This window comes from Episyrphus balteatus, chromosome 1 (genome assembly GCF_945859705.1).
Source record: "Episyrphus balteatus chromosome 1, idEpiBalt1.1, whole genome shotgun sequence".
Classification (NCBI taxonomy): domain Eukaryota; kingdom Metazoa; phylum Arthropoda; class Insecta; order Diptera; family Syrphidae; genus Episyrphus; species Episyrphus balteatus.
The window spans coordinates 162,865,824-162,878,214 of record NC_079134.1 but is presented as its reverse complement, the minus strand read 5'-3'; the positions used below and the strand labels follow the sequence as shown (position 1 = coordinate 162,878,214).

At 32.7% G+C, this 12,391-nt stretch overlaps 1 protein-coding gene across 1 annotated transcript; it reads right to left on the bottom strand.

Annotated features, from left to right (window-relative positions):
* Nucleotides 1–4,110: 4,110 nt before the first annotated feature.
* Nucleotides 4,111–5,649, bottom strand: LOC129905867 (glucose-6-phosphatase catalytic subunit 1). The gene is made up of 5 exons (XM_055981490.1): nucleotides 5,442–5,649; nucleotides 5,186–5,350; nucleotides 4,683–5,130; nucleotides 4,502–4,620; nucleotides 4,111–4,382 (listed from the first exon to the last, which is right to left on the bottom strand). The coding sequence occupies exons 1-5, from the start codon at nucleotides 5,507–5,509 to the stop codon at nucleotides 4,178–4,180; spliced, it is 1,005 nt and encodes a 334-aa protein (XP_055837465.1). The 5' UTR covers nucleotides 5,510–5,649; the 3' UTR covers nucleotides 4,111–4,177.
* Nucleotides 5,650–12,391: the final 6,742 nt, after the last annotated feature.

The window sequence follows — 12,391 nt, the reverse complement described above, 5'->3', positions numbered from 1 at the left end:
TGCGTTGATGCATCAACTAATTGTATCCGGGGAACTAGAAATTAGAAAGAATTATGGTTTGTTCGTTTTAATCCACTTAAAATCATTTTAATTTTTTCTTCCCTTAATTCTATGTATAAAAATGTTATTTTCCACCAATAAACATCTCGGAAGAAGATTTTTGGGGCAAGCCGCATACCAGTCGGTATATTTAGATGCCCACCAATACAACAAACCACAAAAACCAAAGAAGTGATCTAGATGTTATAATTGAATGACTGATCCCTCTATTTCTTTGTCTCATGCCATTAGAATGGTTTTACATTTTTTAAATGCAACTATTTTTATAAAGAAGTAGATATAGGAAATCATAAGCGGTTCCGTTTTTACACACACAAAAATGTAGGCTGCATGTTTAAGAGGCCATTAATATTTTTATTTGTTGTTGATGAATGAATACAAAAGAAGTGGGGGATCTTGGAATTAAAGTGTTGCTTTCATCTTTGACAAGAAAATTGGTTCCTATTTTCATCACCGCTATGACAATAATTAATAGTTTCTTGTGGGATGGAACGTGGGAAATTCAATTTTTTAGGGGGAAGACTCCATTTTGAGATTATTATGCTTTGAAAATTTCTTATTGTTAAATTGTTATAAGGAATTTTATTTTAGGCAAATTATAAGTTAAACAGCAATATCTGTGTTGAAATCATATGAAAAGGTGTTAGAGGAAGTGGATTTTATCACTTGTTTTGGATTAATGAGAGGATGTTATAGCCACTAAGATTTTTTAGGTTTTTTAGGGTCCCTGCGATTGTTAAAAAAAAGTTTTTACGAAAAATACGATAAGCCGCATAGAAATTGGAAATAAAGGCAGCGACTAAACTAGAATATGGCTTAAGGTAAAATTTAAGATATACCTATTTTCTATTACTGTTACCTAATTTGATCTTTATTTTATTGTAAATGGATTCAAAACCTAACTTTTACGCATGAAAACAATTTATCACACTACTGGAGAAGTTAAGGGATTAAACACAAAAATTCAAAATTTTTATCGATTTTTCAGATGTTCCTCTTTGCTAAAAATTGTATTGGATCAATTTTGAGGTTAAAATTTCTAATTTTATGATCTCAATAAAAAAGAGTGATGTGCAATGACAAACCTAATGCATAAAGGGCTTTTAAAAAATATCTAAATTTTTGGTTTTACTGACTTGGAAAACATTTTTTTGGACGTTATTTTTTTATGAATCAATTGTTATATTTTAAGCTTTGATTTCACCACTTCTCGGCAAGAAATCGATCTTTATCTCTGATCATCGATATTTCTGCAATCGATAATCGTAAAGCTAGATTTTGAAAATTTGAATACTTTGTATACCTTGTTTTTTAATGAAAATAATTTTTTTCGCATATTTTACAAGAACTTATGGCTTTTAATGCTTCTTTTTTTACAAGAAATTATGGCTTTTAATGTTTTTTTTTTTTTTTGCGGAAACAAACTCTAAGGTTCATTTCACATGCAATCGGCAAACTGCTAACAGGCATCAATTACACATATTACTACCTTTTTTCTTTGACATTCCAGATATGCAAATTCAGTGAAAGGCAGACACTTCGAAGGCCGTAGCCAGGAATTTAATTTTTTTTTTTTGAGAGAGGGATTTTATTTTTCAAAATACATACTGCTTTTTTTATAGATAGATAAGAGTAAAAAAAAGGTATTTATAGTAAAACCCAAAAATGAATAATTTTTGTTTGTCTTTGTGATTGCAACAAGGCACGTGTTTAACAAAGACGTAAGTTCTTGCGCCTTTTAAATTTTTACTAGTAGGGTAAGCGGGGGTACATTTGACACCGGGGAACATTTGACTTTGCGTTTTTCGGTATGATCGTGCCCTTAATTAACAATTGTTTGGATGAAGAAAGAAGCTTAGTTTGATTTAAAGAAATTTTGCGAAATTTCGCAGTCTTTCATTAACTTTTTGCGAAGTAGCACGTGTTTTCGTGTTTTCGTGTTTTCTGTATTTCTGATCTAATTTTTGACCACCGGTATGTAAGCGATTTCTGAACCTAATAAATCAGTTTTTTTAATGGTGAATCAATATTTTGATAGCACTAAGCTTAAAATTATGTAAATTAAAACCAGCTTTGTAAAAAAATAGTATTAGTTATTGAAAAACAAGAAAAACTGTTCTGTGGCTCCTTCGGGGCACCTTTGACTTTTGCAATGTGGGCACAGTTTTACGTTGATTTTGGGGAATTATATATTAAATAAATTATTTAAAAATAAATCGACATCGATTAATTTTGATTAAGATTTAAATGGAGAGATTTTTTGAAATATTTTATGGTTTTTTGTTTTTTCTTCTTCTTTTTAGAAAATAAATTTTTTGATTTTTTTTTTCGTTATATTGTTTAGTAGATTGTTTAAACCAAAAAAATTTTTTTTTTCTAATTAAACAATAGACAAGCAAGATTCGCTGATAGTTTTAAAAATATAATGCACACGATGTGGGGTTTAATCCACCATTGTCAAATGTACCCCTTTCAAAGTCAAATGCGCCCCGGTCCCAGGGCACTTTTGACAAAATGACTTTTTTTAGAAGACATTATTTTTTTAAATGTGTATTATGGTAAAACAAAAAATTTACTGTTAGTATAATTTTGAATAGTCAATAAATCAAATACAAAACAAAACATTGGAAAAAATTAACAGTTTTCGAAAATACAGACCTTTAAAAACTAAGTGTCAAATGTACCCCCTTCTCCCCTATATTAGAAGCAAGACATACTCTAAAGTAGGTTTATAAACAGTAGACAGTACCCGACTAAAAATGACAATGTGTTTTAAAAAGTTAAACAATTATTCAGCGCCACAAAACCGTCGTAATTTTAACTCCTTGATCCTTGAACTTCAAGTTTTCTCAAATATTCTTAGTAGTTTCAAAAATGTCAAGAGTAAAGTTGTTGCGTTTTGATTAATAATATTTTTTTTCGAATAAATGTTTTCTTAGTTAATCGGTATTATTTTTAAAATCAACATGACTACTTGACTACTAGCAATAACCCAACAGGTTCAAATCTGTACTTTCTTAGAACTAGCTAATCTTCTGCTATTATAAAACCTAAAAAAAAATTTGTTTGGTTTTGCTTTTTTTGGTCAGAAATGGATATTTTTTTAACGATCCATCTTTCTGCATTGAAAAAGGTATTGGTCAAATGTTAGTATGTTGCACATAACTGTCTTCGACATCTTTGTAGTAAATTTGTTGAATTAGTCGTTACTTCTCATTATTGAAGAAAGATCCAGTTCCGTGAAAATCGAAAATTTGGTCAGAAAGTTTTTTCTCACTTTTCCAGAAATTTGCGATTCTTCTTTTCCTTAATGAACTCCTGCATATTTATAACAGATATTTTAGGCAGATACGTGGGAGAGTTATGACTTCATATCGGCATCCACCGAATAAAAGAAGAACAAGAAGTTGAAACTGAACGACGTAAGTTGTTATTAAATTTTTAAAAATCTTGGTCGGGAAAAAAATATAATGATCTTATTATAAAACGGGTCTTCCGAGCTAAGGCCGCTAGAAATCGTGTAGATAAAAGGATAATCTACATTTACTTGAACAGTATTATAATTAAAAAAAAAAATTGTTTTAAATTTAGTACAGATCTATTTTTGTATGTAAAAAGTTAGTTTCTAAAACAAAACTAGTGCTCATTTTACTTTAGTTTTTAAAGCTAAGAATTGACTTTCCGCAGGATTTTAGATTACTTTATTCTGCATTAACAACTCAAAGTTCCTAGTTTTTGGAATTATGACAGTATTCAACTAAATGAGCGACACGTTAATTTTAAGGCCTTTTTATGTTGTTCCTTTTTAAAATGCAACATTTATATTTTATACTGAAAACCCTTTTAAAATAATAGTACAATAATAAATCTTGAAATGAACATTTCATTAGAAAAACATGCTACTTTGATAAATTGTACAAAACTATAAGAAACGTGGTAAATATAATTCAAATGTTCAGCCACAATATAAGCACTTACAACTGATACTGTGTTTAAAAAGTTATTGGAAAGAAAAAAGGAAAACAACATTGAGTGGTTTGTTTCACTCTTTATATCACAAGCAATTGATTCTTTATTAAATGTGCATTAAATCATAAAGTTTACAGTTAATAAATTACTAACTTACTTTTTTTGTTTTCTTACATAATTTTGGTAAAATTGTTAACAAAGCAAACGAATGCATTGCACTTCTAACAAATTCATAACCGACAAAAACAAATCTTCCATAGTTTTTCGGAGTTTGACTGCGTAAATAGAATCCAATTGCAATAATGGCAACCACTGCTGGAATACTTTTCTTTGGTTCGAGTCTTTGCTTAAGTCTAAAAAAAAATAAAGAAAAAACTGTTATACACAGGAAACTTTTCCCAACAGATGTCACTATACTTAAACCGGATTCAAATAAACAAAAACAAAAAATTCAATTCATTTATAGAGATACCTGTTTCCAAATGGACTTGACAAAGCAATGCCCATCATAAATCCTATATCACGACACATTACAAAAACTGGACTTGTTTCATGACGCAAATATTGCGGATCTGGGCACCATTTAAATGCCTATAAATATAAGAAATATGTAAGGTATAGGTACTTTTTCAAAGTGACGGCAGAAATTTTACCATTCTAACCGACCAATGCGGATCCAATCCAGCATACAACATTGCAAAATACATTCCTATAACAAATATACCAACTGCTGTTACAGCAGCTATCGCCGTTTTCTTACGCCATGATTGCATGAAAATGACATCACGTTGCTTTCGTCTTATTAACTCAATGACAAATACTGCCACGATTGACCCACAAATGCATTGATGCAGGAAATGACTGCCAAAATATACACAAGCTATCCAAGTTGGGATGGACAAAAGGGTTACCGCTAGCCATCTGTTACGAGGTGATAGATTTAGATAGAGTAGGAATACGAACACAAATCCGGTAAATGACATTGAATGAGCGGATGGAAATCCTGCCGCTGTATCACAAGAAATTGAGCTTTGATTTATTTTTATTGAGCGTAAGTTATTTTCTCGTATCCACCAAAATGGACGATATTGTGGAAAGACCCTAAAAATTCAAAAATCACCTTAAAAAATCTAGTTTAAAAGCATTTTTAAAAAACCATTTAGTGACAGATGATATGACATTCAACAGTCCCAAAGCAAACGTCATCTGACCCATCAACTGCATGTCAGTTGATCCAATAATTGGAATTACATTGTGAATCAATGATTCTGGATTCAAGAACTCCACAAATGCCACCAACCACGAATCCAGTGGCTTGAATCTGTGGGAGAATAAGACAAACAAAAAAATAACAACTCGATGACAGCTGTATGATGTAAGTGATTAAAGGAGTGGTAATGTGTGGTACTAACAATTCTTGCACGTTTGTGGTTAGTTTTACTTCAGAATGCAATGCATATTGCACATAGTTGTCCACCATGGTCAGTGCTGAAGTTAAGTAAACCTCACAAAGAATTTTTTTTATAGAAATAAGCAAAAAAAACAAAAAAATACTTCGACTTGCAAAACAAGGAAGTGAAATAAATTCTATTCACACGGTCTATTGAATAGCATAACAACTGTCACAAGTTCTTTTCATTTGACAGTTGTGGTATTATTATCCTGATTTCTGACACAAGCGCAGTGTAAGACACCATCCACCCACTATCCACAAAAATTATGGTATTGCGTAGGGTGTATTATCGTTATCTGATATCACAATTTACTACCCATAATTGCATTTGCCATAATTTTCATATTTTTTTTTAAATTAAAAAGACAAGATTACGTTCTTACAAAATACACTACTTAAGTGCATATTGGAATGCAAATGAATTAAGATAAATTCCATGTTAACTATCGCATTGATTCATAGTTAGAGACCGTTAAAATATTAATTAATGACAAGAAATAATGCCATTAACGAGTCCATGGCTGATAAATAGTGTGTATTATTACGATTTTGGTCGTTTGATTGAAGGTTTGTTATTACAGACAGCAAGATAATGAAATATATGGCCTATTTAGCATGGCGGTTAACCTAAAAACCGGTCTTCTATATGGCTCCTACTATGTATGTGGATTTGATTAGGTGTTAGTTGGTTGTTCTGAGGTAGGTTTCTCACATAAGGCTTGGCACGACTTTTTGACATTTTTATTTTAATAGGTGACAGTTAAGAATTGTTGGTTGTGTTTGTTTTGTGTTATATGGAATATAGATAAAAAAAAAACTTGAATGGTGACTAACTATTTGACAGTTGAAAGGTTAAAAGGGATTTAATATATTTAACAACATGTAGGTAAGTCATCATGTTGGTACGAGTGTATGTCAAACAATTTGGTTATAGCTGATTTGTTACGATTTTTATATGACAGGTAGCTGTCTTTAGCTTGGCTTGTACATTAATCAATTGGTTTTTAAGCATTAATCAAGTAGGTATTTAATTTTGTTTTATGATTGAAAGGTGAAACTGTGTTGTTTTGTTGAAAATATGCCTTTGTTTATATGTATAAAAATGTCGATTAACTTGTTTTTGATTTATTAGATTGATTAGAAAGAATTATAATTGTTAACTATCTACTAGGGTGCTTTTTTGAAAGAAGGAAAAAAAAGTCCCACGGGCTTATAAGGCTTCTTGGCAACACTGAATTGTATACAAAGATAGCGCGTGTTCTTTATTCTTATACCTTGATTAATGGTTAATATTGTGTTAGTGTTAAACATTGTTGAAGTGCAGGCAATGATAAATTATACGAAGCTTAGTGATACTCTTCCATGGAACTTACCAAGGTACTCCCTACTAACAATTTTGCTTCTATAATGCTTTATAGAACCAAAATTGTTTGTCGGGCTTCCAACTTAGAAACATCTCTGAATGATATGTAAGGTATCAGAATAATGTAGGTAATTAGTTTACAATTCAACTATCCAAAAACAAAATTTCTCCTTAAAATCCTTTGTTTTATACCGATACTGTCTGTAGTTTCCCGTGATACTAGCATGCCAAACTGTGATATTACTGGAACAAGCCCATAACACTTACAAAATCAATCCTCGCGATACATTATAAGATGGCCACTGGCCAGTGATACTAACCTGTCCAAACGGTGATACTTTCGACCGATACTGACCGGAGTTTCTCGTGATACTAACAGTAAACTGTGATATTAATGATACAAACCCGTGATAATTACCAAAGAAATTCCTTTGACACATTACAGGACAGTCAGCGATATTTACAGCCTAGAAGGTGATGCTTTCGACTGATACTTACCGGAGTTTCCCGTAATACTTACCTGAGTAAACCGTGATATTACTGGGACAAACTCGTGATACTTAACGATTCAATACTTGTGATATATTAAAGGAGGGACTGCGATACTTATCAAGCCAGACGGTGATACTCTCAACAGATTCCTTGTCGTGATACTCACCTGAGCAAATCGTGATACATTCCAGGACAGCCAGTTATGCTAACCAGGGCAATCTGTGATACTTTACATGGCAACCGGCACTTACTGGGTCAGATACTAATTGGGGTAGACTGTGCAGCAACCCGTGATACTTGCCAGCGCAATCTGTGATATTTATTGGGATAACCGTAACACTTACAGCTACAACCCTTGAAACTCAGTAGAGTAATACTTACCGAGACAACCCGTAATACTAATAGAATTTATCGGTGATACCTACCAAAAACCTAACAATCTAGAAAATGATACATCCTAGCATTAATTTACTCCAGGTCCACGTATAGTATAGTAAGCAGCTTAAACAACCTCTTGTTCTTGGATTTATTATAATTTTTTTGCCTCTGCTATAACTGCCCTTTAATTATGAAATGAATTCCAGGTAATAGATCGTTTTAAACATTTACATACATGGGCTAGACTTTTTGACAATTCCGACCTTCCCTTTATGTTATTTTTTTTGTGTTGATTTTTATCACACACGCATATCACAGATTTGTAAGAAATTGTAGTAGAGTGTATTATAAGCCTATGGGGCTTTTCCAAGTGGAAAAGTACTAGAATAACTTCTTTCTCATTGGTCAACCTCCACTGTTGAAGAGGTAAGCAAACATTTTTTCCAATGCTAATTACAACAAAAATGCTATTTGTCAGTACCAAAAACGATTGTTTACATCTTCACCAGTCCAGAAATGACATTCGCTGGAAGTTCTCCACAAGCCACGTTTCTTTGGAGATATTAAAAAAGGCATGAGTTTTTCACTGGTGAACGCGCATTCAAGAAAATCAATACAATTCCCATTTATTTGCGCAGGAGAGCATAAAAAAAAGATGGTAAAATGTACTAGATTATTGTTTAAATATACCTACTCGAGAATAGTTCTCCACCTACAAAAGCCATACAGTAGCTGCTTTCCTTCGGATGTGGCAGATTATAGCCATGAGTGGATATCTAGTACTGCTAAATTAACATTCCTGTCTACTCGAGCAGAAGATCATCTGTAGATTATAGTACTAGATCTACTTAGTCTACCAACAAAGGAAAGCTGCTAATGTTTCATAAACACATTTTAAGCTTGACACATTTTTATTTCAGAATTTTATTTGGGAAATGTAATAGATTTCTGTGGTTGGTACTTTATCTAACACAAGAGAATTTAAGGTTATACCAACGTTACATAAAGCCTGAATAAATGTTACTTACTCGTTGAGAGGTACATTAGTGAATTCTAATAATTATAATAAATGTGTTCCATTATTGGTGGCAAAGAACACGTGAGACGGTTATAAAGATAATTTAGTACAACAATCAGTACAAGCTTTTCTTCTTCGTACATTTAAACTGCATGGACATTTATATGGCTTCAAAAAGTGTTTTTTTTTTTTTTATGAAAAATGCATGAGATTGTAAGCCATTAACACTTTTGTTTCTCTATGGGCACAGATTTTTCTAACCTGAAATTAATATTAGTTTTTTTCTTTTTATCAAACAAAAATATATATTAAACAAACATCAATATCGCATAACCCATGCTTACAACACCATTATCATATAAAAATTCCCAAAACGCCTTATTCTGTTCTAGCACAAACTAAATAATTATTATGCAACTGACCTCTAACCCTTCAATTACCATATCCGTTCTGCCTCTTAAATTATAATTCTTTTGTGCGAAGGAATAAGACACACGCCAGCGAGTGTAGTATCTATTCTACAGCACAAACTAACTAACTTGACTTATAAAAACACAACATCATGGAGCGAGTGCACCACACAGTAAAACCATTTCATCGATCAAAATGTCATAATTCACCGCGAAACTCTGCTGAATTTAATATAATGTATGGCCAGACAACTTCAACGGACGTTGTCCGTCGTCGGTGGCGGTATGAAGCAGCAGCATCAAGTGATGCGGACAAATCCAACCAAAAAGCAAAAGTGTCCAAAGTTACTTTGGCAGCAGCACTATACACAACAACAGCTCCAAAAGAGTCGCATATATGGGAGCGCCCTCCTTGAACCCATACCACACACAAAACGTTAAAAATTCCATTCTAACCAAAGTTTAAAAATATACAATATATCCAACCGAAGAGGTGGCCATAAGGTAATTGGAGGCCTTAAATTCCGCTTAAGATTAGCCAGTCCGATTATATTTTATTGCTAAATGAAGTTAGACTGTTGCACGAGCCCCGGGGGTGTATGTTGGCATAGGTACATATAGCGGTCAGTAAAAAATATACTAAGTGAGGAACTGTTTTTTTTATGTTGTTTTGGTTCCGAATGAAATAGCATGCCTAATTCGGTAGCAATAAATAAAAACCTCAAAGACATTGATGCTGATGTTAACCAATTACACCGGTTATATGGCCAAGTTATAAACTCATTATGCGAGGGGATGTTTTCCTAAATACCCGTTTTCTTCTATATTAGCTGTTTACCTCTCAGTCATATATTGTTGACACTAAATCGATGGGAAATGCACAATGAAAAACACTGGTTTCTGGCTTTTTTTTAGAGCTTTTGACTGACATCAGATATGTTAATTTTGATAGGGGTGGATTTGTATTGATTTGGGCCTTTACGAAAATTGGTTCTGAATTTATTATTGCAGACTCAAAAAGTTGTAAAATGTTCCTCTATTACCAAAAAGTTCGGATATTTGACAGGTTGGCAATTGTACAAGCTTATTTGGAGAAGTTGGGAACTGCACAAGATTATTTGGAGAAGTCTCCACACTTATTAATGACGGATCAGCTGTCATCTTTCAAATGAGAAGGTGTCTTTTTTACTCGTACAAAATGATTGAAGGCAATCTAGTACAATTTAGACTAATAATAACCCTGTTACTTTGAAAGTGAAAAAGTACTCAGGAGTACATAGATGAAAACTTAGATAATCTAGTACTTCAAACCACATATTCCCATCTACTCGGAGGGCCATGTGAATATGCTAGTACTAGATTAACTAATGATGTACTCATTGGAAAATCTACCACCTCTGAATGAACTGCGTATTATGTTTTTTTTCATACAGAATATTTTTTTTTCACTTTTGACTATACTTAACCTCAAATGTTGTATTGTGATTCAATGGCCCCGTTCCTTTGGATGTTGTAGTTTACTCATGAGAAGATAATCTAGTACATTTACTACTTGAACTACTCATGCTCTTCTGCCCGAGTAAATGGGAATTGCATTGATTTCGTTGAAAATGTGTTAAATTGAAAATCACTTGTAAAAAACAAGTAGCACTTTGCAACCTCTCAAAGAAGTAGGGTCTAACATTTTAGCTTCGGTAGGAGCTATATTTCAGTTTCTGTTAAATTTTAAGTAGGTTGTTGAGCTTGGAAAAAGAGAACGCTTTACAAGTTGGACCCTTTATAACAATGTCCTTATAAGGTCTATAAAAAGCTTAAATGAAGTTTTACCGATGTTCTATCGAAACTTTGAGATTTGACAGGTAGCTTCGGAAGAGCTTGTATAGCTCTTTTAGATTATTCAAGGTCAAAATCAAAAAAGCAATACAAAACTTGGTAATTTCTTATTTCTTTAAAGCTTCCTCATCAAGAGATTTTAAGGTGTTATCGAAAAAATTATATAGTCGTTATAGAAGCTTGTTTACCAAGTCCCTTAACTTCTATAAGTTCACTAACTGAAGCTTATCCGAAAAATAAGATTTCTTTGGTTAAGTATTCTTTAACAGTATTTTAACAGTTGTCAATCAAGTTCGAACTTCTATAAGCAATTTTTTTTTCAAGCAAGCTCTATACAAGCTCTATAAAAGCTACTACCTGCCATATTTTAATTCACAGCTGTTGTGTTAGTTAAGGGCTCATGTTGAATATTGTGGGATTGGATATTAAGTGATTTCAGATTGTCTTTCACTAACAACTGCCAGAGGGAGAAATTTCTTTTTCTTAAGGTACCGTTTGCATCATTCTTTTTTGTTTAGGTTTAAAATGTAAAAATGTCTCAAAAGAATTTCCTTCCGGAAGTTCGTACAACCAGGCCTGTGAATGCGCACTTTCCATAAAACCAGCCATTGAAAAAAAATCTTTTGAAACTTTTCCGGACCAGTGATCAAGGGCAACGTGTTTTGCAGCTCCAGTAGATAGATATTGTTACACCTTATAGAGGTTGCACACACAGAATTCAACCACAAGTTTCGTCCACTTACACATTCCACCACAGATTTGTTATAGCAACAAAAAACACAAAATTGCACAAAACCGGGGACAAGCGACGCAAAGTAACATTAAGAACGTTATAATAAGTTGCACCATTGCAGTGCAGCTCTCAGCCCACATGAATTCGAAATATGCGTTGCCATTGCAAATAGTTGAGATCTAAGAGAAATTACGACAGTGAAAACCAATTTTATATGGAATCTCGACTGCCGACCTCTGGATCATTGTATACAGACGGAGAAGCATGCGTCATGTTCTTGAAACTTTGGTATTGATGCATTCCATGGATTATTGTTATTATGGGTGCTCAGTTAAGAGAGAAAAAAAAAGTTAAACTACATAAAGGCAAGGTACGCTCACATTAAAATTAAAATTATGAACACCTAATTGGAACTCTATACTTGGTCACGCTTAGTAAAAAAAAAAACATAGACGAGGGCTGAAAAAACTGGTTTGTATCATAAATTTTAAACTTCCAATCGATGGCGTTGCTTTATTAAGTCTGCGGCACATTAGAAGTTTTTTTTAAATGCTTTTTATACTTCATTATAACGGACAATTAAATATTAAGATAGAAATTGTTTTCAAGTTTATGATCAGATCACCATTAAACTAACGTTAAGCTAGACATATTGATAGAGTCATTTTGCCTCAATGTAACA